At 41.3% G+C, this 25,512-nt stretch overlaps 1 protein-coding gene across 4 annotated transcripts; it reads left to right on the top strand.

The window, feature by feature from the left end:
* Positions 1–2,369: 2,369 nt before the first annotated feature.
* LOC113127896 (myosin-9-like) lies at positions 2,370–24,972 on the top strand. Of its 4 annotated transcripts, none has more exons than XM_026302791.2 (43): positions 2,370–2,545; positions 6,877–7,069; positions 7,173–7,313; positions 7,428–7,584; positions 7,732–7,759; positions 7,966–8,059; positions 8,467–8,487; positions 9,550–9,642; positions 9,906–9,969; positions 10,330–10,428; positions 10,652–10,795; positions 11,396–11,491; positions 11,624–11,700; positions 11,978–12,172; positions 12,405–12,578; positions 12,806–12,979; positions 13,568–13,682; positions 13,912–14,102; positions 14,410–14,531; positions 14,813–14,882; positions 14,998–15,158; positions 15,281–15,389; positions 15,653–15,784; positions 16,024–16,230; positions 16,315–16,452; positions 16,552–16,675; positions 16,827–16,998; positions 17,121–17,333; positions 17,604–17,748; positions 17,827–18,033; positions 18,207–18,311; positions 18,883–19,035; positions 19,141–19,389; positions 19,863–20,075; positions 20,325–20,537; positions 20,663–20,824; positions 21,082–21,210; positions 21,654–21,742; positions 21,964–22,087; positions 22,375–22,583; positions 22,805–22,913; positions 23,174–23,346; positions 23,725–23,833. In XM_026302791.2, the coding sequence occupies exons 2-43, from the start codon at positions 6,884–6,886 to the stop codon at positions 23,831–23,833; spliced, it is 5,886 nt and encodes a 1,961-aa protein (XP_026158576.1). In that variant the 5' UTR covers positions 2,370–2,545; positions 6,877–6,883. The 4 variants fall into 4 exon arrangements, with proteins under 4 accessions (XP_026158576.1, XP_026158579.1, XP_026158578.1 ...); XM_026302793.2 differs by lacking the exon at positions 2,370–2,545 and adding an exon at positions 3,677–3,892; XM_026302794.2 differs by lacking the exon at positions 23,725–23,833 and having other exon boundaries at positions 23,174–23,350.
* Positions 24,973–25,512: the final 540 nt, after the last annotated feature.

Here is a 25,512-nt window from a genome sequence, read left to right as displayed (position 1 = left end):
GTTGTCTTCCATGTTTGCCACAGAGCACTGCTTTATTTGCATTACCTCTTAACATTTCTCTCTTTTTACTTACTGCAACTTGAAAATGCTCCTACGAACATGGACCCATGTCAGCTTGTAATTTCCAGTGTGCCCACAGGAGGGAGCAAAACTCAGTGTCACCTTTTAAGCCTGAGAGCGATGACTTAGGGTTGATGAGAATCTGCCATGTCACAACACATTTTAAAACTGAAATTTCACTTCCTTCAGATAATCATTTAACTTCTCTGCTGTGGAAGCAGGTCAGATTCATGGATTGGTTTGGACTAGAAATTGTGTTTGTGTGTTTAAGTCACTGAATTTCCACAGATGTCATTTGTCTAAAACTAAACTGTAAAATCTGCCCTCTGAAGCCAACGTGCTCGAACATATTCAGCTTTCATGCAGGCCTGCTCTGGTAGCGTTGCAATCCATCTGCTGCTGCAGCAGCCTCTGCACTTTCCTCCTTACCACAATTACCTTCATGACAAGACATGACGTGACACGACTTCACTTTAGCTCCTGCTTTCAAGCTTACACAACAACAGATCGTGCAGATTTTAACTAACTCGAAGTGACTTTTTTCGTGGTTTAGCTGTTTCTATGGTGTCTGCACAGCTGGTGTGTGTACTATGCTGAAATAAAATAAATGATCACAATTCACCAAGACCATTATGTGCCGTGTGAGGCTGTTTCCCTGTCCTGAAGCGAGCCGCAGGAAACTGAAGTGGTGTTACAAAAGACTGTGTCCTGGGGCTGCAAAAACAAATGAACCAATAGGATGATGACTGTGTGAAAAAAAGTAAACCATAGAAACTGTTAAAATGTTTTACTTCCATGTTGTAACGGCTGTAACCTGTAAGACGTGTAGACGTGGATTTTGTTTGCTTCACATCATCGCAGTCTGAGCCAGTTTGATGTAGAGACTTGAACCCTGCACTTCACTGAAACCGGACATTTTAGTGGCTCTGCAGCAAATTGCATATGCACAAATGAGCAATCTATCAATATCTTTGCTAACAGCAGCTGGAAGGATGATTTGTTTGTAATGTAGTCTAATAAAAGTGGAAATGCAAGTTATAAAACTAATGCATCACATAAAAGTGGTAATGAAGATGACAAATAGTGGAGCAATAAAACGGAAATGAGGTAAAATTTCAGTAAAACTGAATGAAATCAAAACATTAAAAACAATGCAGTTATAAAATAATGGGGTTGTCTAATAATTTGCATATTGTGTGATGAGGGTTTTAGTATCTGGACAATGAAACATAAAATGTTAGTGCAGTGCTAACAATATGACTGTATGTGTGTCCCTGTTCTGCCTCATTCATGCTGTGACACGTTGCTCTTACATTTCTATCAGTCCATCTCTGATGTGAGCCGAGCCCACAGGAGGACCAGGGCTCTGGGTAATGACAGGGTTTGAAAAGAAACCTTACACCAACCAGTAAACCACGCCTCATCCACCCCTCTCCTCTGAAGCCTCAGACATTAGGAACCATATATGGTCGGGGTTTTAAACCAAAGGCTCATGGGTGGATGACAAAGTGCAGGTAGACATGATGATGATGATGATGATGATGATGATGATGATGGGGAAAGGCCTTAAATCGCCTCTTTTGCATCATGTTTATTTTGTTGTTTATTGATCTTTAATATTAGAAGACATGATTTCTGAAACATGCAGAAGTGTCTACATTAAACATCTGGACTGTGACTGGGGCCCAGTCACTAAACCATTAGAAGTGACATTTCCCAGGTAGCAGTGCAGTTTAAAGTGTGTGATGTGTTTTGTGTCATATTTCCACATCAGCAGTGCCACACCCAGCTCTTGTTGCACACAGATGTGCCTACTCTGCTACAATAACCACTGACTGTGCAGGTATTTAATCACAGTATCTGAGTAATGACAATGTCTTCAGCTCAGAGCTGTATCATATAAAACATGAGGCCTGTTTCTCTAATCTTATGTTTCTACTTCATCCTCTGTTCATTTATAGTCGATGAGTCGACCAACTCTAACTAACTCTAACTGTGAGGCGGGTGATCAGTCCTTCACGCCGCACAAATAAAATAAGACATCTCTAAAGTGGCAACTCGTTGTCTGGATAATAGTAGATTTAAACCTCACATTATGCAAACAGCGCATTGGTTTCATCGTAGAGACTATTGAAACACTGACCCATGCACGATGCTCACATTTATCCCTTGGGTACAAGTTATTAAAACAGAAAATCTACTTCGAGGTGCTCTACCGCATTTTACGTGAAGCTCTTGAACGCAGCACACGGCGGCCGGAGCAGGGGGTGGGGCGTTTAACTTACCTGCGAAACATAAAACTGGGCGTATCAAAGGTGCAGACCGACTATCCTGAGCAGCCACATGACCGAGCGGAGGGACTGGGCTGGAGACCAGAGGAAGAGAAGCTTGTTGTTCGCTGAACTTAGTGTGGTCGAGCCGGGCGGTGCTGCTGCTGAAAACAGAAGAGCCGAGCTCACCTCTAGTGCCTGCAGCTGAACACCAGGTGAGCTCTCCTGATTCCTGCTGCAGGTAGAGAAAGCCGGGGGGTTTGTGTGTGGGGTCGGAGCGGATGTGGGGTTTAAAACGCGTTTATGGAAGAGGGAGATTTGAGTTTTAGTAAAACAGGCAGGAGTCAGCTGGTTTGATGAAGATGAGAAATGCGGTGCACCTGGCCAGGTGTTCTCATCAGACAGGGGAGGAGCCCTGCAAACCTGTGCATGCTCAATCATCACTGACCTGTCTGTCTGTTGACTCACCTACATTACATGTTGTGCACGATTGAAGCTGATTAAACCCAATTTGATAATCAAGACGTTTGATTCTTCTGGTGCATGACAGTTTATTTCCTGTGCTGTCCTTGGTCAAAGCTGTTCAAGTTAAAGAAAAACTAATACATTTTTCTGCTACAATGTTTGTTTGGGCAGCTTGAATATAAGTAATAATAATGTTCCCACTGATGAGGAAGGACGCTGCCATCCTGTGACGTGTCGCCTCACACCGTCTCTGCTCAGACTGTAGCTTGTCTGTTATATTTACTTAGCTGGGACCTGCAGTGCAGTTAGTCTTGTTTGTCAGGTGGTTTACATGAGCTGAGCACACACCCTGCGTCTGTGTCTGTGTCTGTGTCTGTGTCTGTGTCTGTGTCTGTGTCTGTGTCTGTGTCTGTGTCTGTGTCTGTGTCTGTGTCTGTGTCTGTGCGTGCCCTCAGGATACTAAATTGACATGCATCCACCAAAGATGACTTGGCTGTGTGGTTCTGCTGAGTAATGGTGTCTGTCATGATCTTTTAAAGACAGTTTCTGCTCAGAAGTAGTTTCTATTAAAAAAAAAAGTTTGCTTATCAGAGTTTAGTCTTCCTCTTTTGACTCAGTCTGGAAATGAACAGCACTGTTTTCATATGTGGAGAAATAAAAACAAAACAAAAGGCACCATCTCAACCATCCTCATTCTGCTCTCATACTTTTATATGTAAAGTGAAGAGAAAACACCTTTTTACGTGGAGAAGGTTCTGCCTGATCAAAGTTCTCTCTGTGCTGCCCCACCCTAAAACCTGAACATTAGAGAAACCAAACATCTTCACATTCGCTGCTCTCATGCACCGACTAATCCCTGATATCAACTCCACAGCGCTGTCCGCAGATGGCAGGACGCGTGCTCCCTGTGTTAGATAAGAGCCGTGGATAAAGCTGGGATTGACTGACAGCCAAGAACAGGAGAGACAGCAGGAGCGTGGAGATGCTTTTGAAAATGTGCATGATAAGGCAGTGGAGCACGAGAGGCAGGGACTGAATGGCTCTGTGCAGACAATGGGAACGGATCTGCTGTGATAACCAACTCTGAGAGCTGGAAGGTCAGTGAGGTTAACACAGTGAGGGGATCTGGAGTGATTGTATCTCCAGACGTGGCTCAACTGGTCCAGAAAAATGGTTCCAGTCAGGTCAGTCAGCATTTTAGTCTCCACTCTGAAACAGCAGAGCCTTTTAAGGGTTGTTTCCTTTTCATTTCTCTGTGTTCAGATGAGGCGAGTTCATATTTAACAACTGAAGTTGACCATTGTGTTGTTTTGAAACAGAGTGTCAAAATGTGCAGAGTTTGTGCAACTTCCTGGGGAAGTTAGCCCATAAATAGCTTTAGTCTCAAGTGTTCTCTGTGTAGCCTTCATGTGTAATTCTTTTAGGGTTTTAGTTTGGTCCTTGTCACTTACTGTATATACTTAAGTCTGCCCTGACCTCTGGGAATGCTGCAGCTTTCACACACTGCAAGATTTTACTGCTCTGTGATAAAACCAGAGGAACACCAGTGTGTTGCTCTTCCTCCCCCACTGGTCTTCAAGAGTCTGAGCACATAATGGACTTAGGAGAGACACAGATGACACCTTGTGCACTGATCCCTTTATCCCTCACTCTATAAGCACACACACACACACGCGCACAGTGTCTTTGTCTCTTCACACACACATAAATATGCTGTGCAGTTTTTAGTCTGTCCTCTACCTGAGAGGAGGAAGCTGTTCGAGCAACTTCTGCTTCACATTCATACACAAACCTTTAAACGCTTTTAACTGGGTTTTAACTCACAGCAGTTTGATGGGAATCTGACAGTAGGTCTTCTTCTGCAGCTCCTTCTCTCTAGTGTTTTATTTTATTTTTGAAGGATTCTCTTGTCTGAAATGAGCGTCTTGATAAAGGCACTTTGAAGTATATTTGTGATTTGGAGCTAGATGGTTAAAATTCACTTCAGGACCGAGGAGTGAGATAAAAATAAATTGAGGAGTGGACATCATGTAGAGGCCCAGACCTGTTTGAGCTTTTGCTGTCTCTTATTTAAAAAAAAAAAAAAAAAAAAAAAAAAAAGCATCATGTCCCAACTGCTGTTTCCTGTTCAGCAGTACATGCACATGAATTCTTATTATACAAAGTCTCATCTTTTTTCTTTTCTGCTTCTGAGTCCAGTGTTTCCCTTAAAGGTGCAAGATGTTAATAAGACAATGAAAATTAGATGTGACTTTTCTCTGATCTTGGCATCTTTATTGTGAAATACTGAACAGTTGTAAGATTTCAGGGCTCAAAAGCTTAAATTCTTGGCTGTAGAAAAATGTTTCTCCTTCGATTGGACTGAGTTACTTTTGTACAATAACTTTCTAGCCTCCTCAAACTTATTCATAACATTTTTTTTCTGATTTAAGGTTCAGCTACTGCTAATTATTACTGTTTTCCTGTGCGTGAATTTGGTCGAACACAATTTCATCCCTTTGAAAATAATCTTGTAATCCTGTAAATGGAAAATTAGTTCAAAAGCAGAATCTGGGTGATGGTTTAGTGCGTTTTATTGGAGCATTGAATCTTTCTGCAGGGTGTGGCAGGAGAATAATGACATTTCTCTCTTTGCCCAGACTTGTGCTCCACATTCCTCCCTGCCCCTCTGACTGCAAAGCATCCCTCCATGTCCTTTACCTGGACTTTGACTTAGCTTTCAACAACTACAGAGATTTGAATGCACAGGTCCATTCTCTTTATCCTGAAGCAGAATCTGTAACAGCTGCACGTTTATTAGCTGTGGTGGAAGTTGCAGCCCTGGAGAGATGGTTATTGAGCAGAAAAGTTGGGAATTTGTGGAATTCTGTGTAATGAGCTGGTGAGGAAGGAATGTGGGCCAGACAGGGAATAAAGCACGGACAGGTAGTCCGACTGTAGAGCTGACTGTTTTGTCTGGGTTGAGTCTCAGGTCAGCAAGAACAATGGGAACGATTTAAAGTACCGTGACACACTGCACATATTATAGTGTATATGGATTAAATGTCTGGATACAGTGATATTAAATGCACATGTGGTTTTAGAACTGCATCTAGTGATTACATTTCTATTATCAATAAGTCATTTAGACTAATGGTGAATGTCATGATTTTTAAAGACCAACGACACTTTATCAATAGCATAAAGAAACAGCTCTGACACCTGTGAATAGATGTAATGTAAATACCTCCACCAAGGCAGCACAGTCCTCTAAACTAGCCTTTAAGATCAGATCTTAAAGTTGTTTGAGCATCACAGTACACACAGTGACAATAACTGATTGAGAGTCTTAAATAATCCCCAGGTCCTGGTCTTGTCCAAGAATAAAAGGAGTTTGTGCAGCAAATAAATGTGTAAAATGCTGATGAGACTCAGATGCTTGAATCATGTTGCTGTTGCGCCACCTGTGTATTTGTGCCATTAAACATTGCTGGATCACTTAGAGTTCATAATTCATGACTTAAGGCAGTTTATGTTGATGCTTGTTGGCCACACCTTCAAGAATTTGGCTGTAAAATAATACCAATGATTTAAAAAACAAAACAAAACAAAACAAAAAAAAAACCTTCTGGGTCACCTAAATAGATCAAAACCTTGATCTTAGTCAACATTTGTGTTGTTTGGATGTTTTTCTATTTTATTTTCTAGTTTTGTGGCTAAATCTTCCATTTGGCCACCAGTGGCCAATAATTTTCATGTTTTTATGGATTTGGAAATTTACATTTGGTGATGAAGAAACTGTACCAAGACTGCAAATGAGTGGAAATGGACTTCTCTGCACCAGAACATAGAGAGATTCGATCTGCACAGTGAAGCTGTCTGCTCTAAACCAGTAGTGAGCAAAACTTCAACCAGGTTAAAAGATCGTGAACCTGCCAAATAAACAACTTAACCTCTGGACATTTTTATGATTTTCCTAAATTCTAAGTTGCTGTGAAATAAACACTCATGATATGACATTTGAACTCTCATCTGGCAGTTTCAGATCTTGCCTGTGTTACCATGACGGCACTCAGAACAGTTTCATCTTTTTCTGTCCCAGAGCAACCATGACGGACGCAGACAGGTTCCTGTATGGGGACCGCAGTGGAATCAACGACCCCCTGGCCCAGGCCGACTGGGCCTCCAAGAAGCTGGTGTGGGTTCCCTCTGAGAAACAGGGCTACGAGTCCGGCTCTGTCAAGGAGGAGCAGGGAGACGAGTGCGTGGTGGAGCTGACGGACTCTGGCAAAAAGGTTAATGGTTATGTAAATGTAAATTGTTAGTAAAAATGAAGCCGTCTCTGCTAAGTGTTGTTCAGGAAGCCTGTGGGACATGTGTCTGGTCTGTACATCTCAGGTGAAGGTCAACAAGGATGACATTCAGAAGATGAACCCACCCAAGTTCAACAAGGTGGAGGACATGGCGGAGCTCACCTGTCTGAACGAGGCGTCCGTGCTGCACAACCTCAAGGAGAGATACTACTCTGGGCTCATCTATGTGGGTTTGGATAGATACACATCATCGAGTGTTTTCATGCTCTTATTTTTACTGTGTGTATTCCCGTGCGTCGCTGCAGTGTAAAAGTAATTATCTTCCGTCTTACCTACCCAGACCTACTCTGGTCTCTTCTGTGTGGTCGTCAACCCATACAAGTACCTGCCCATCTACTCTGAGGAGATAGTGAACATGTACAAGGGCAAGAAGAGGCACGAGATGCCGCCGCACATCTACGCCATCACAGACACGGCTTACAGGAGCATGATGCAGGGTACCACATCCATATCCAGATCCTGAGAATGATTTGTTTTTTCTGTTGCGTTGTTTACTTTCAGCTACAGTTGGTCCCCAGCCATATTATTCAGTTAATTACTGAGTTTGTTCCTGATCAGGGTTTTTCTTCCTCTTTCTGTTACAGATCGTGAGGACCAGTCGATCCTTTGCACGTAGGTCTCTCTGTTCTGTTGGTGCTTTGCCAGTTATCAGTATCTGCACAGATTCATCCAGCTGTCTGTGCAATATGTCAACTCTTGGTTACAGGGTCAAACTTGAAATTGGTTTATAGATATTTAAATCAGTCATTATTTTCATTCTTCTCATTCATGTTGGCTGAAATGAAGTTCAATGTAAGTTTCTGTTTTTTGATCTGCAGTGGGGAGTCTGGAGCAGGAAAAACAGAAAATACAAAGAAAGTCATTCAGTATCTTGCACACGTTGCCTCATCCTTCAAATCTAAGAAGGATCAGGTTAGTTAAGTCTGTTTTTTCTTCAAATGCGTTCTCCTCTTGCTTTCTGGTTCTTAATCCACAGATTTGTAAAAATCATGATGTAAACTTCCCTGTATTTTTTATTTTTCCTCTTGAGTCTTTCTGCCTCTGTTTTCATGTTAGTCCATCTATAATGCAGCCCACCTGAATGAGCAGTGTGGCAAGGCTGAACATTCCTGTTTCAGGCCTCGACGTGTGCGTGTGTGCGTGTGCGTGTGTGTGCGCGCGCGTGTGTGTGTGCGCGTGTGCGTGTGTGTGTGTGTACAGGATGATTCTTCATGGTTCATCAGGTGACAAAGATTCCTGTGCACTTACGTAATTTGTATTAAAGTTATCTAATGTTTTTTTAAATTTTTGATGTTCCCCTTTTTTCACCTCTCCTCCAGGGCAGTGCGGTGTTGTCACATGTGAGTTTGTCTCTCGGCCATAAGCATGAAGTCTGTTAATGTGCTGCTCAGCTAACAGAAAACCTTCCATGGGTGTTGAAGGAAATGCAGTTAAATGACTTCACTTAAAGAAATAGTGGGAAATTAGCTTATTCACTTTCTTTCTGAGAGTTCGAGAAGATAGACACCACTGTCATGTCTCTGCAGCAAATATTAAGAAAAAATGAGCCCTGAAAAAATGAGTTCACTCATTAAGCAAGTTAGTTTAATCTGCACAAAAAAGTGAAATGGGCTGGTGTATTAATCCTTTAAAGACTCTTGTCTGGATGGATTAGTATTATTAATTATATTAGAGTAGCAACAGTCTGCTTATCACACTGTCACTAAGAAAGCAAAGAAGATTTCTTAAAATATGTAATATAAAATATCTCATCTTTTTTAAAAGAATGGAGAGAAAAAAAGATATAAGGTGGTGGTTGCTGTTGAAATAAAAAGTCTTCCATGTAAAATAGTCTGGTATTATTTTAGAGTCTTAACCCTAGTGATTATTTTTGTCTGTTCAATTAACTTGTGGTGTTTATGCCTAATTTAAAACCATATTAGGTCAAAGTATCGTGCTCTACCCTGCAGCTAGTTTTTCTCAACCTAGTCAGTCCTGATTGTCAGAATGTCATATGTAGCTTGTCTGGGGTGTTGCAGTACATGACTGCATTTCCTTTGGAGCTGTCTTGGCTAACCTGCATGTGTTGTCTTGTATGTTCCTGCATGGACAGAGACATCTTACCTGGTATTTGTGCTTGAGTGGACTTGATGTGCTGCGGGAATGTGTGTCAGAATTTGCGGGATTCGGCTTTTGCTCGTGTCTGTCTTTGATTAGGCAATAACATCCCTGAGGTGATTCTTTTGACTCCACAGCCTGAGTCGTTTAAATCGGCTTGATGAGTCACTGCCCATAGCTTTTTGCATTTGCAATAAAGGTCCAGTGATGCAAAAAATGCATAATTAAAAGCTGTGCATGTTTGACAGGTGTCCATTTGTTTTACTGAAGTCTGTAGTTTTGTTCTGCTGCTGTTTGTCTGTCAGGGTGAACTGGAAAAGCAACTGCTGCAAGCAAACCCCATCCTGGAGGCCTTCGGCAATGCAAAGACTGTCAAGAATGACAACTCCTCAAGATTTGTAAGAATGACTTCAAGGCCCAGAAAACTTTGCCTCCAACCTTAAAATATTAAATTCATGTGTAATAAGCAACAATCAGTTCGTGAAACATTGGGAGTTATGGGTTTAATGCCTGCCCACTTCAAACTGTGTTAACTAAAACATCTTGATGTGAGAAGCTGATTGACACCCTAAGTGTGCAGGACCTTTTAAATATTATATCTACTCTGAAAACACCATAGATTTTTAGTGCTGCATGTTAAAATGGTTTTGTTTTCTTTCAGGGAAAATTTATCAGGATCAACTTTGATGTCAATGGATACATCGTTGGAGCCAACATTGAAACTTGCATCCTTTTTTAAACTCTGTTACTTTATGGGTCCTAACGCAAAAACTGAGCTTCCCATAATTGATCAACATTAAAAGTATTAATTATTTTTCATGATAACAGGTTAGACTTTATTCATCTCTGAATGGAAATTCAGGTAAATTAGATACATTTTCATCTGCACTGTAACTTAATACTTTTCATTTGTGTGTTGTTGTGCATGTTGCCAAACCAGTTTAAAATTAGTTGCATTACCACACAGGACACCCAGGGTTTTTACCCAGTGGGTAATCTGGCCTTGCTTCTTTACTACATTTTAAATATCTGGTTGTTGTGCTGCCTTTGCTTTGTGTTTGTGTCCTTGACTCAAATGCCAACAGATCTGCTGGAGAAGTCTCGAGCCATCAGACAAGCCAAAGAGGAGAGGGGCTTCCACATCTTCTACTACATGCTGTCGGGAGCAGGGGACAAGCTGCGCTGTGAGACATTTTATTCAAATATGAATGAAGAGTTGAAATGTGGAGTTTCAATTAAACACTGAGTCACTGAGAAACTTTTGACTTAGGCCACTGATTGTTTCCTTTAAGCTCCGCTTTCATCAGCTGAGCAGTCCAATATCAAAGACCCAAATCTCCTTAATCTGACAGGATTATTGTTAATATCAGTTATCAATAAGTAATGATCTCGTCTTTCACCATCTAGCTGAGCTGTGTCTGGAGGACTACAGCAAGTACCGTTTTCTGTCTAATGGAAATGTGACCATTCCTGGACAGAAGGACAAGGACATGTTCACCGAGACCATGGACGCCTTTCAGATCATGAGCATCCCAGAGGACGAAACAACTGGTAGCTATAATATTTATTTATTTGTGCATGAGGATGCACAGAAGGCTTCCTTGTTCTGGTGAAAACCAATTTAGGACTGAAGTATTTTCAGCTTGGTAGATGTTTTAAAGGAGGGACATGTGTTTGGCTTTTTTGTTAGAGTCCAGGTAGGTGTAGTCATATTGGTGCACAACACTGACTCTAAATGTAACACAGGGCAACTTAAATATGTCTGTTTTATTATTTTCCATATTTGTCTTTTTCCATGAACAGTCCAAAATCAAAATATGTTGAACTGGTTGAACTTTATTATAACAAAGAATCAGATCTTCACATATGAGAAGCTGTAACTAGTAAATGTTGGTATTTTTGCTTGTCAGAATAAATAGCCTTTTGTTGATCCGCTAATCGATTAATCAATTAACTGCAATTCTACTTACTTAAAATGTCTGTGTGAAGTTGTATTTTTTTTTTTTTTTCAGCAACCTGAGTGATATTCCTAAATGTAAATTGGTTTAAAAGCTTTTCTTTTTTTTTTTTTTTTTTCTTAAAGCATGAGTTTTTACAGTGGGTTTTGAATATTTCCTCAGCAGCAGACGCTGACATGTGTTGTTTGCCTAGGTCTGTTGAAGGTGGTCTCGGCTGTGCTGCAGTTGGGAAACATGAGCTTCAAGAAGGAACGCAGCTCTGACCAGGCCTCGTTACCCGACAACACTGGTACAGCACATTTCCAGACTCATCCTCATCTCTACACATGTTGACTGTTTCGTTCAGTTTTCCTAAACCTTCCTAATTCCTCCATCATCCACCTTCATCTCCTACATGCTGACCCCCATGTTTCACCCCTAGCTGCCCAGAAAGTGTGTCACCTGCTGGGCATCAATGTGACTGACTTCACACGTGCCATCCTGTCTCCCAGAATCAAGGTCCGCATAGTCATCATTACACATTACATCCTTCAAAATAATTGTTCTGACATGTTTGGTATATCTTATGATTATATCTACAAAGATTTCAGATTTCTCTTTTGTCTCAGTGGATCTTTTGTTTGGACATTATTTTAACTCCTTTCCACTTGTCTTTCCACCTGGCGTTTGGTTTCTGCTTCTTCGCAGTGAATTAGGGTTTAGTCAGTGAACCGCTTTCCATGTAATAATTTTAATTTTTAGTTCGAAATCTAAGCTCTTCTACTTCTTCTTGCAGGTTGGCAGGGACTATGTCCAGAAGGCCCAGACCCAGGAGCAGGCTGAGTTTGCTGTTGAGGCTCTGGCCAAAGCCTCTTATGAGAGGATGTTCCGCTGGCTGGTGCTGAGAATCAACAAAGCTCTGGACAAGACCAAGAGACAAGGAGCCTCCTTCACTGGCATCCTAGACATCGCTGGGTTTGAGATCTTTGAGGTACAATATTTAAGGCTTGACTGGCATCTGTCAAATGGAGACTTGGCAGGTTAAACTTCACAAAAAAGATTTAATACTTTTGTTTTACAACAACCTTCTAGCTCCGTTTCACCAACAGAAACTTATTCAAATGTTTAAGTAGTGAGCTTATCCTACATTTCCATTTGCTAGATTATCCAAATTGCTGCAGGTGACTTTTCTGCTGTATAATGTTTCTAACTCTCTCCTGCAGTTGAACTCATTTGAGCAGCTGTGCATCAACTACACCAATGAGAAGCTGCAGCAGCTCTTCAACCACACCATGTTTGTCCTGGAGCAGGAGGAGTACCAGAGGGAGGGTATCGAGTGGAGCTTCATCGACTTCGGCCTCGACCTGCAGCCCTGCATCGACCTCATTGAAAAACCTGTAAGATGTCTCCCAGTCTTTGTTCCTCCTAAGACTCTTTCAAATGAACAGTGATCAACCTGACCTGGACTAACGCTTCAGACTAAAGACCAGTTAAAAGCTTTCTGCAGGACTGTGCTTGTTTCTGCAGGACTGTGCTTGTTTCTGCAGAACAGCTGCCAGTCGGAGTTTAATTACACATTAGACCTGTTGTTTCTGTTGAACTGTTTTCACTCTGTCCATCACAGGCCGGCCCACCAGGCATCCTGGCTCTGCTGGATGAAGAATGCTGGTTCCCCAAAGCCACAGACAAGTCCTTTGTGGAGAAGGTGGTTCAGGAGCAGGGGACACACCCCAAGTTCCAGAAACCCAAGAAACTTAAGGATGATGCCGATTTCTGCATCATGCACTATGCTGGAAAGGTCATAACTTTTATTGTAACATATCAGTTGATAATATAACATCTGTATTTTAATTTACAGCTGGACACAAGAAAAAGTCAGTTTAACATAAAGGCTTGATAAATGAGCAGTTTCCTTTCTTTTGCCTTTAGACAAGTCAATATAAATCAATTCTGAAGAAAAGTAAAATATCTTCCTGAAGCACCTTTAGTTAAACGCCAATGTGACAATACTGACACCAGTTAAAACAAGTAAAAAAACTTATCTTATACTTAAACTGTTATTAGCACTGTGTTTTTTTAATGTATCAAGGGATGAATCAACATAATATTTTGATTGTTAATCTGCAGCCAAACAAGTATATTATATTACTGCTATTACACAATTATAAATGTAGCATGTAAAATATGTTTACCTCTCAGATTTGATTGTAAGTATAGTCGTCTGTAGTATTATCTTTACAAATATATCTTATACATTGAATTAGTAACTACATACATTGTTGAATTGTTCGTTCTAAGATTTGACATTAATTTAAAGCCATAGTGGTTTGGCAGCAGTCTAAGCTTTTCAGTTCTGTGTTATAAATGTAGTTGTCCTCTGCTGCAGGTGGACTACAAAGCAGTCGAGTGGCTGATGAAAAACATGGACCCTTTGAACGAGTGTGTTGCCAGTTTGCTCAACCAGTCTACAGACAAGTTCACTGCAGAGCTGTGGAGAGACAGTAAGTGTAGTTAAATGTCTTTGTGCTGTAACTATTGTCAAGAAAACCTTTTCTACGTGGACCTAACTTTAAAGACGATGCTGATAGTGTGCAAGAACTAGATGGAAATTTGATATGATTTAACTTTTTCATGTTTGTCTGCTAGGAATGCATAAAAAATTAGTCAGCTCAGGTTTTGTCATAAAACCTAATTTTCAAAACATTTTCCACCTTCTTCGTGCCCTCACAGTGGACCGTATTGTTGGCCTGGATAAGGTGGCAGGAATGTCGGAGTCCATTCCTGGCGCATTCAAAACGCGTAAAGGCATGTTCCGCACTGTGGGCCAGCTGTACAAGGAGCAGCTCAGCAACCTCATGGCCACGCTCAGGAACACCAACCCTAACTTCGTCCGCTGCATCATCCCCAACCACGAGAAGAAGGTACAGACCGAAGGACACTCATGATTGCAGCCGCTGCAGAAAGTGATGCACCACTGCACTGACAGAAGATTCAGTATAATGTCCTAATAATATTAACAGGTCCTGGCATGTTACTGTACCAAAGAAGAAAATGAGCCTTGAACTATATAAAGTAAAAAAAAAAAAAAAAAAAAAAAAAAGCTGCAACCTATTTAGGTCTTGGCAAACATTTTATAATACATATCAAATCATTGTACATAATGGCAGAAAAGAAAAGAAGCAGATGAGACTCTAATGGTCTCTTCTTGTATTTGTTTCCCTACTTCAGGCTGGTAAACTGGACGCTCACCTGGTTCTGGACCAGCTGAAGTGTAATGGAGTCCTTGAAGGAATCCGCATCTGCAGACAGGGCTTCCCCAACCGCATCGTCTTCCAGGAGTTCAGACAGAGGTGATGCAAGAGACTGAAACGCATAAAAAAAGCAATGTTTTCCTGATCTATCTCATATTATACCTCTTTAAAGAAAACATCCTGCCTTCGGAGCATTTTTAGACCAAAGATCCCCATCTTGGTCTACGCATCCCACATAAAGCAAACGCACTAAGAAACGTTGAGGTTATCACAACATATGGTTAGAAAATGAGAACAGTTATTACTGAAACAAGACCTGCCACTGTTGGTCCACAGCTGATGAAAATGACGGTAGTCATTTAATTCTACTTGTCTGACAGGTATGAAATCCTCACTCCAAATGCTATTCCAAAGGGTTTCATGGATGGCAAGCAAGCCTGTGTGCTCATGGTAAGTACAGTAAGTCAGAAACACACAGCAGAAGGAAAAATACTCCTTTTGCTGTCTCGTGAGTGTGTGTGAGTGTCTGGACTTGTCCCTGAGTCACTGCTGTCGACCATGTCAGATCAAAGCTTTGGAGCTGGACCCCAATCTGTACCGTATCGGTCAAAGTAAAGTGTTCTTCAGAGCCGGAGTCCTGGCCCACCTGGAGGAGGAGAGAGACATGAAGATCACTGATGTGATCATCTGCTTCCAGGCCTGGTGCAGAGGTTACATCTCCCGCAAGTATGAGGAAACAAGCCATTGAACTTTTTAAATCTTATCAGTCAACATCTGTACAAACTGGACATAATTCTGAATAATCTTCACATCAATGTGAAGTAAAAAATAAATTATTTTAACTGCAGAGCATTTGCCAAGCGCCAGCAGCAGCTGACAGCCATGAAGGTGATCCAGAGGAACTGTGCAGCTTATCTCAAACTCAGGAACTGGCAGTGGTGGAGGCTTTTCACCAAGGTGAGACGTGTCAGGTCACAATTATAATTAAGAAGAGCCCTGTTTTTATCTTGTTAAAGAAAAATCAGCTCCTAGTCCAGTTGTGAATCACATGCTCATCAGTCCAGACACTTTTAAAACTAGTTAAAATACTTTTGTAATATTAACCTCAATGATAATTCAGAAATGTCAGATTTTGGCTCAGTTTTTCGGCCTGTACGTCTTCCCCATGAAGTCCAGACATCACTCAGCTTGAATAACTTGGGTTAATTTTCTTCTCTTAGGTGAAGCCTCTGTTGCAAGTGACTCGGCAGGAGGAGGAGATGGTCGCTAAAGAAGAGGAGCTGATCAAGGTGAAGGAGAGACAACTTCAGGCTGAGGAGCAACTTAAAGAATTTGAAGCCAAACAGCAACAGGTAGAAGTTTCACCTTAATTTAGGCTCAGAATCTTATTTTAAATCTGTTAAACTGGAGAGATTTATTTTTCTAGCTCTGCATTGAACTTTCTCTGGTGTGACTGACAGTATTCAAACTGTGGCACATCTGGAATTTATTCATAAACATTTGAGTTAGTATGACCAGTGTCCTTCACTATGCAACTCTGAAATGCAATTATCCAGCTTCACTTTGTTTCACTTTGGCTCCCCTCTGCTAGCTGAATGCTGAGAAGCTGGCTCTTCAAGAGCAGCTCCAGGCAGAGACGGAGCTGTGTGCCGAGGCTGAGGAGATGAGAGCCCGTCTGGCCACCCGGAAGCAGGAGCTGGAGGATATCCTGCATGACCTGGAGTCTCGCCTGGAGGAGGAGGAGGAGAGAGTGGCCCAGCTGCACACGGAGAGAAAAAAGATGCAGCAGAACATCACAGTCAGTAAAATCCTGAGGGATATGGACTGGAAGATATGGGGAAAGAGTGCAAAACACAGTAACAGTTTTGGGCTGTTTTTCCAGGATCTGGAGCAACAGCTTGACGAAGAGGAAGCAGCCAGACAGAAACTTCAGATGGAGAAAGTCACCATGGACGCCAAGCTGAAGAAACTTGAGGAGGATGTCATTGTGCTGGACGACCAGAACAACAAGCTCAACAAGGTCTCGTGCAGCATGTTGATTTAAACCAGTGGTCTTCAAATGTTATAGTGACAAAGAGTTAAAGCGGGATATTAAGCATTTGTCTTTTTTAACCTGCAGGAGAAGAAACTGTTGGAGGAGAGGATCTCAGAGTTCACCACCAACTTAGCTGAGGAGGAAGAGAAGTCCAAAAGCCTGCAGAAACTCAAGAATAAACATGAAGCCATGATCACAGATTTAGAGGGCAAGTATCTGTTGTATACAATGAGATAAAAAAAAATACTGATATACCACTTTTGTGTATATATATATATATATATATATTATGTGGTCTATTTAGGTCAGTAAATTACAATATAATGTCATAATATATATGTCTGTCTTCTCACAACCAGATCGTCTAAGAAAAGAGGAGAAAGCGCGTCAGGAGTTGGAAAAGAACCGTCGAAAACTTGAGGGAGACTCTGCTGAGCTGCATGACCAGATTGCAGAGCTGCAGGCGCAGATCGCTGAACTGCGAGCTCAGCTGGCCAAGAAAGAGGAGGAACTTCTTGCTGCACTGGCCAGGTTAGGATCATATTCAGTGTTTTAGTTTAGACCTGCTGTTTCAGTGGAGAAGACACAGAAAACAAAAATGACAGGAGAGACAGAGTAACAGTCCATCTTATTCCTCTTCTGCCCACTTCCAGGATTGAGGAGGAGGCTGCAGCCAAGAACACAGCCCAGAAGAAGATCAGGGAGCTGGAGGCCCAGATCTCTGAGCTGCAGGAGGATCTGGAGCTGGAGAGGCAGGCGCGCTCCAAGGCTGAGAAACAACGCCGAGACCTGGGAGAGGAGCTGGAGGCTCTGAAGACTGAGCTGGAAGACACTTTGGACTCCACTGCAGCACAGCAGGAGCTGAGGTAAACACATGTAGACATCATGACTTCACAACAGCTTTGGAAAATTACTCCACTGCCTAAAGAGTCCTACATCTCAAAATGTTTAATAGCTTGTCCCCTACAGCTGATGCTGTGAATCAAAAATGGATCTTTCAAGCTTTTATACTCATGAAAACAGTTTTAGAATGGATGACAACAAATATAAGGATCAGCTGAAGCTCAGTGTTTGGTCTGCTGGAGACCCTGGATGAAAGTCGGTAAGGGTTTTATTTAGTCACCTTGTTTTTCCAGGACAAAGCGTGAGACAGAGGTTGCTCAGTTGAAAAAGACACTGGATGAAGAGGCAAAGGTCCACGAACAGCAAATGGCCGAAATGAGACAAAAACACAACCAGGCATTTGAAGAGCTCAACGAACAGCTGGAACAGGCCAAAAGGGTAAAGAACAGAAAGATGGTGATGGTTTAACGAATATCTGAATACCAGTAACATGTCTCATTTGTGCCACTTGTGCAGAACAAGGTGTCGGTGGAGAAAGCGAAGCAGGCCCTGGAGAGTGAGTGGAACGAGCTTCAGATAGAGTTGAAGACTCTGACACAAAGCAAAGGAGAGTCTGAACACCGTCGCAAGAAGGCTGAAACCCAGCTTCAAGAACTGCAGGTCAAATTTGGAGAAAGTGAGCGACAGAAGCACGAGCTGGCTGACAAGATAGCGAAGATGCAGGTATGGATGGTGTGGTCTGACAGGTGGTTTACAGGGTGCAGGACTAAATGTAGGCTTAGACAGTACATGAAGAAATGTTTTGACATACAGATGTTCATGATGGTTACTGGGAGGTTGTATGGAGGAACTGATCAAACTGTGTGATTCACTGCTTCTTTTTATCTGGTGTCTAGTCAGAGCTGGACAGTGTAAACGGCCTCCTGAGTCAAGCAGAGGGCAAGAACATCAAATCCAGCAAGGATCTCTCTTCTGTGGAGTCCCAGCTGCAGGATACACAGGTAAACCATGAGCTCATGTATGTTAATTTGAAAACACACTCTTTTGTATTTAGAGATGTCAGAGCTGAACTAGTCAAATCAATCAGCACTTTAGTTAAATCTTCTCTTTGGGCTTCAGAAGACTGGGGCTCATTTGTCATTTTAGACCTGATCCCTTGTACCCATGTCTGCTTGAATAGAAATGTTTTTATGCAAACAGCATAGTTTCTGTTACACAGTGTTAATATTTATTTAGTGCTCAATTGATTATGTATCAAACGTCACTCCTTAAATCCGAGTCATAACACAAAGACTTTTGGGGGATATTGTGAATGTTCATTACAAATTAGACATCAATGTAGAAGTAACAGGAAAAGATGATTTTATTTTTTTCCCCCAACTAGAGGAGGGTGTCATCTGTGATTTATGTAGATTCAGTGACACTGCAAACAGAAACTGACAGTAGCTAATTCAGTTAGTGTGGAAAAGATAATAAATGTAGGCCAAACTCAACAAATGGTGGAAGAAGCCTGGGTTTCAAAGAGTTGCTTGTTAACAACCTGTTTGCTTTCTGTCCTTTTCATAACTCCAGAGGTTGCTCCAAGAGGAGACTCGCCAGAAGCTCTCTCTCTCCACCCAGCTGAAGCAGCTGGAGGATGAGCGTAACAACCTCCGGGAGTCGCTGGAGGAAGAAGAAGAGGGTAAGAAGAATGTGGGGAAACAGGTTGCCTCTCTACAGGCCCAGGTCAGTGTCACCCTTAAAGTCCTTATCTTTGGGTATTCAAAGAAGTTCTCCTGGTTGTATTGTCGCCTTGATTCATTCATGTGTCAACGATGTCCTTGTCTTCAGCTGACAGAGATGAAGAAGAAACTGGAACATGAGGCCTTGTCCCTGGAGGGGGCAGAGGACAGCCGCAAGCGAATGCAGCGAGAGTTGGAGAACTTGATGCAGCAGCTGGATGAGAAGAACGCAGCCTATGATAAGCTGGACAAGACCAAAACCCGTTTACAGCAGGAGCTGGATGACCTCCTGGTGAACCAGGACCACCTGAGGCAGAATGTCTCCAATCTGGAAAAGAAGCAGAAGAAGTTTGATCAGGTATCGTGTTAATGGTGGAGACTCATACTAGTCTAAACAATTTCCTTTTAACATTTATTTATTAAGGTAAGTTCTACTGACTTACAGGTTGGCTTTTACAGTTTTCTGCTATAAATTCAGGTTCAGCAGCATAACACATCCAGCATCTTTGTGAGGAGGCCTCCATGTCAGTAACATGTTTAGGGAACATATTGATAATAGTGATGATGCTCATAATAACACAAGAATTAACTAAGTGTTCTGTGTGTCTACAAATTATATTACACAGGATTTTGTAGTGAAAGCAATGTCTTTTTTCTCTAGTAAAACTGAAGGATCAAGCAGTATCACTTAACGGATGTGGTTTTTCAGAAAAATGTGCTTTCACAAAGCTCCAAATAAGTCCTGTTTCCCATAGCTCATTTAAAAAAAATCTACATTTTGGAAGTACAAGATTGATTTGTCAATGTGACGCAGACTTCTCCTTTCCCTAGATGCTGGCTGAGGAGAAAGCCATTTCTACTCGTTATGCTGAGGAGCGCGACAAGGCTGAGGCTGAGGCCAGGGAGAAGGAAACACGAGCGCTGACACTGGCCCGTGAGCTGGAGGTCATGATAGACCTGAAGAACGAGTTGGATCGCACCAATAAGACACTCAAAGCTGAGATGGAGGATTTGGTCTCCTCCAAGGATGATGTCGGCAAGAGTGTAAGAGAAAACCTCTTGTGGTGAACAGATAGTTGGAAAGAAATTGTTCCGTCTGTGTTAGTCTGGAAAGTGGTTCTGTTTTCCACTGGGGAAACTTTTTATTAAACGGTGTAGAAAAACTTGCAGGTTTCTCAACTTTGGGAAACATACACTGGTTTGGTCGTAGTTACAATAAAAATGGCAAGACTGCAGTCAGAAGAAACGATAAAATTGGTTAAATCAGTACCAATGCAGCCTCCTTGTTCACAGGTCCATGAGCTGGAGAGGTCAAAGCGTGCCATCGAGCAGCAGCTGGAGGAGATGAAAACTCAGCTGGAGGAGCTGGAGGATGAGCTGCAGGCCACAGAAGATGCGAAACTGCGTCTGGAGGTCAACATGCAGGCTATGAAGGCCCAGTTTGACCGAGACCTGCAGGCCAGAGACGAGCAGGGAGAAGAGAAGAGGAAGCAGCTGGCCAAACAGGTGCAACACAGGAACTTAAAATGTCTGGCACATAGTTCATTTATAATGCAAGGTTATAAATTATCACTTACATTTTATTGCACAAAGGTTGTGAAACATTTGATAAACTTTTTTGACTCTTTCAGGTGCGAGAGATGGAGGTCGAACTGGAAGATGAACGTAGGCAGCGTTCTCAGGCGCTCTCATCCAAAAAGAAACTGGAGCTGGACCTGGCAGAGCTCGAAGTCCAGATTGATGCTGCCAACAAGGGCCGTGAGGAGGCCCTCAAACAGCTGAAAAAACTCCAGGTAAACTGCATGTAACACAAACGAGCAAAAATAAGGGAGGCAGACAGTTTTCACTAGTTTGACCTGAGAAATTAATATGAACAGAATGGTAAATGTGAACAAACACACCTCTTGTACACTAGATGGAGGGATAGATTCAGTACTTTAATCCCTAATCCTTTGGAAATAATTGATGGATCTTAATACTTAAAACTGTGGTCACATTGATTGAAAACCTCATGATGATGAACATCTGTGTCTGCATGTCCACTGCCCAGGCCCAAATGAAAGATACTATGAGAGAGCTGGACGAGCTGCGTTTGGCCAGAGATGAAGCCGTCAACGGGGCCAAGGAGACTGAGAAGAAGCTCAAAGCCATGGAGGCAGATGTCCTGCACTTCCAGGAGGTACACCAATAACAATAGTGGGAACATGTGACCAGGTGACAAGTTGTGGGTGTATTACATGGTGATTTTTATAGGATGGTATAATTATCCAAAAATCGTAAGAAAACTATTATCTAGTAACTGTTTGGTACAGCTGTAAGAAGTTTTCCATGAAATGCTTAACAGCAGGTAATTGTGAAAGAGCAGGAAAGTTCTTTTAAGCTCCGCTGTGCAACCCAAAACTGTTGGTGCTGTTGTAATTATAGTTTGTAGTGCATTTACAACAGAAAGCAAACAAAATAAAATTTAGATTTGGCAGTAGTGTTTAGTTGCTGTTTCATTTACCATGCACATAATTTTCTACTAACATGAGAACTTCATGTACATTGTCATTTACTACCATGGCTATAGAGAAATGTGTGATGGTACCTGGCTTTAAAGTACATGTGTTCTGCTCCCTTCAGGATCTGGCCACTGCAGAAAAATTGAAAAGACAGGCCCAGACCGAGAGAGATGAGCTCCAGGAGGAGATTGCAAGCACCAACACCAAAAAGTACAAAACAGTAACAGCACAATGAGTTTGTATTTTAATACACCAAAAGATGATGCAACCAACCAACCATTGTATTTATGCTGAACTGACATTTCATTCATTTGCAACAATTACAAACTTAAATTGTCTTTGAACTTTCATCTTTTAAATGTTTTCAAGGAAATGTTGCAAATGTCTCCTTACACTAGTTATTACTTCTTCTCTCCCTCACTTTCTTCCAGTTCTCAGCTCGCTGATGATAAGAGGAAGCTGGAGGCTCGTATCACTGAGCTGGAGGAGGAATTGGAGGAAGAGCACCTCAACACTGAGATGATCAATGACCGCCTGAAGAAGAGCATGCTGCAGGTAGGGCTGCATGATGGCTTAGATTACAGTTAATCACAGCAGACGATACTTTAACCTTTATATGCAGGAGAAAACATTATTTGATAGAAGGGGTGTGCTTCTGGTATCAGCAATAAACACTTAATTTGGAATAACAGATGGCTGTAATTAGGAGTAGGGCCTGAATACCTCTACCAGGGGAAAATCCAAATAAAATGAATTGCAGAAACTAAGTTTGAAAATAAACAGTGTGACTGCTTTAGGATATTCTTTTAACGTCACTCTACTGTTCATGTGTCTAAACTTAGGGTGAGCAGTTGACCACCGAGTTGGCCGCAGAACGTGGGAACACCCAGCGGGTGGAGAGTGCTCGCTCCCAGCTGGATCGTCAGAACAAGGAGCTGAAACAGAAACTGCAGGAGCTTGAAGCAACCATCAAGTCCAAGTACAAATCTTCCGTCACCACCCTGGAGGCCAAAATCGCTCAGCTGGAAGAACAGCTCGACATTGAGTCTAAGTGCGTGCCAGTGGAAAACTGGATATTTAATTTAGTCAGTCCATAAATGAAGCAAACACATTTTCAAAGAAAACTACAACTCTTGTTCTCTTTGCTGTAACCAGTGTATTTACTTTGTTTGACATCTATGAAGGGTGATAGGGACTTTTTTTTTTTGGTAATACATCTGTCTTGTACTTTTTCAAAGTTGTCCTGATTATTGCTTTTTCTACTGATCTCAGGGAGCGTCAGCAGTCATCCAGGCTGGCCAGGAGGACAGAGAAGAAGCTGAAAGAGGTGATGCTGCAGGCGGATGATGAGCGGCGCAACACGGACCAGTTCAAAGACCAGGTAAACCTCATCACTAATCTCCTTTTTTATTTTTGGTTTTGACACTGGGATGGTGAAGAGAGAAGCTGCCTTTAAAGGCATTTTTCACACCAGACATTGTGCTTTTTGGCTTGGACAAAATTTGTACGTCAAAACATCTGCAGTGAAACAGGCCTTTATTGTAGTTGTATCCGCACATGAATCCTCTTTTCTGCTCTATTGTTGTTGGCCCTTATTTCTTCATTGGTGCTGTCCACACTAAATTAATGCACTCCCTGTAGGTGGAGAAGGCAAACACCCGAATGCGCCAACTGAAGCGTCAGCTGGAGGAGGCAGAGGAGGAGCTGACACGATCCAACGCCTACCGTAGGAAGTTGCAGAGGGAGCTGGATGATGCCGCTGAGTCGGCAGATGCTATGAATCGTGAAGTCAGCACTTTGAAGAGCAAGCTCAGGTAGGGTCTTCTAACACTCTGTATCCAAAGTTGTTTCCTTCAAGTTCAGAGTAAATACACTACATTTAAAAAAAAAAAATAATAATAATAAAATCAGTGAGTAGTACATGAATTTAACACATGAATATCAGTTTCTTTATCATGACAATATTACTAACCCCCTCAGCTGTTGTATACTTATTAAATTGCATTATTGGAAGTGTGGGATGCAGAGGTTTTGGAGCTTGACCTATTTTGGGGACTAAATGTCAGGATCTTTTGTCCATCTATTGCTTTGACTTTGGCCAGTACTTTATTTTATTTATTTATTTGTAAACCTGTTGTCTATTGTACTCTGTATTTGTACACCACTTGACCATTATCTGTTTTGTTTTTAAGACGGGGAGATTTGCCTTTGAATGTGCGGCGTCCCACTAATCGTGCCGGCCTTGACAGCGATGACGATGCGGACGTGAAGACTGAGATGTCTGAACATGTGGCTGATTGAGTGAAGGAGCAAGAGAGAAACGTTATGAGCACAGTCAACATGCAGATACAGTAAAATATTATCTATGCAAGCTATCAAGTAAGACTTTTCTGGCAGGATTTAGCCTTGTATTCCCCTTGTCAATCTTTCTATAGCCTTATTGCTACTTTCAACAAAATGCATCTGTGTTTTTAGCCAAATAATCTTATTCACATTAGTGAATGGGAGCAGTATTTTTCTAAAAAGGCTTTACAAATACTTTTCTCTATTTTTCTACGTAATGGGTATAATCATCAAATATTGATATTCAAACAAGCCATTGCAATTTTATTTGCTTGAGGTTTATCTGCTGTTATTTTACTGTCTGTGGGGGTGAAACACTGGTCATTTTATGCTTGTTTTGCACACTTTTTTTTTTTTTTAAATTTCTTTGAGAGCTTTGGTACATATACAAACTGTGGTTCACATTTGCTCATTAGTATAAACCTGTGATGTTTTTCCTCACTGTTTCCCTTGCATGTTATTACCTCAACCAAAATTGCACAATGCCAACACAGAGTAGACAGCAATAAAAAAATATTTGGCATAATCAAGTTGACTTATAGAAATGTTGTTGAAAGCGTTTATGATCACATGGTTGATGTATCGTTTTACACTTTCTTGCATAACGGTGGTGGGTCATCATGTTGTAGTTCTTACTGTAATGTGTTTGGGTAACAATGTCTTACGTACTTTATATAGTGATACTTAAGTAATGTTTAACTAATGTATAAATCACGATGAATTAACGTATTATTTCAAAAGGTATCATGAATTCCTGTTACTCTCCATTAACAGATAAAGTCACTATAGTTTTGTGTTCATCAGGTAATTCACATTCAAATAACTAGAATTCATGATGCGTCTCGCAATAATTCATGCATTAGTTAAACCTTACCTTGTACGTTTATTGTAAAGAGCTGCCATATCTTGTGCTTTTCTATAACAACGAGGGGGTTTAGGCAGCACATTAGTCTGTCGAGTCCTGCCTATTTTAGGTCTAGTATGATAGCCTACACTGTATTACAACACAAAGTACATGTCCTTGATGCCAATATTTCAAGGCTATTCCATATTTTATAAAATGCCTTAATGCAATAAATTGAAAAATTCAAATTCCATTGACTTTCTCTTATGTGCTGAACTGAAAGGTTGTAGCCTTTTCCACACCAGTTGAAATAAGTCATATGTTCATATGCATAGTGGAAACATTATGGGCCTCTAAACAATCCTCCTGTCGATATTGGCTGCATATCTTTAATCATCTTCTAGAGTAATTTATGCTCCAGGTTCTTCAGTATGGAGTTAAAACGCAAATTGGATCACATATTAAAGACACTAATGGATTCAGAAAATGTATTTATGTTGTACTTTATATATATACCTTACAATCCTGTGGAAAATCAAAATGGTCAGTATTTTAAAAAGACACGGTCTGCTCATTCAGAAAAAAGTCCTGATGAAAAGTGCCATTATGAAATAAGGATCATCTTTGGGGGGAAAATTGCATGAAATGTTTAAAAATGCATGCAAAAAAGAAACAAGATGAAATAACATTACCTAAAAAAAAAAAAGCTATCAATTATTATAGCTTTTTAATTTTTTTTTAAATTATTAACTTGTGGATATGAGTAGGACATATAATTTTTATCACAATATCT

The sequence above is a fragment of the Mastacembelus armatus genome, chromosome 1 (genome assembly GCF_900324485.2).
Source record: "Mastacembelus armatus chromosome 1, fMasArm1.2, whole genome shotgun sequence".
Classification (NCBI taxonomy): domain Eukaryota; kingdom Metazoa; phylum Chordata; class Actinopteri; order Synbranchiformes; family Mastacembelidae; genus Mastacembelus; species Mastacembelus armatus.
This window is presented reverse-complemented; position numbering and strand designations above follow the sequence as displayed.

Excerpts from the sequence above, each read along its gene's own strand:
- LOC113127896 (XM_026302790.1), top strand. The coding sequence starts at position 6,884 with ATGACGGACGCAGACAGGTTCCTGTATGGGGACCGCAGTGGAATCAAC. Across the intron at positions 7,760-7,965 it reads GACCAGTCGATCCTTTGCAC|TGGGGAGTCTGGAGCAGGAA; the intron begins GTAGGTCTCTCT and ends TTTGATCTGCAG. Across the intron at positions 12,980-13,567 it reads TCATGCACTATGCTGGAAAG|GTGGACTACAAAGCAGTCGA; the intron begins GTCATAACTTTT and ends CCTCTGCTGCAG.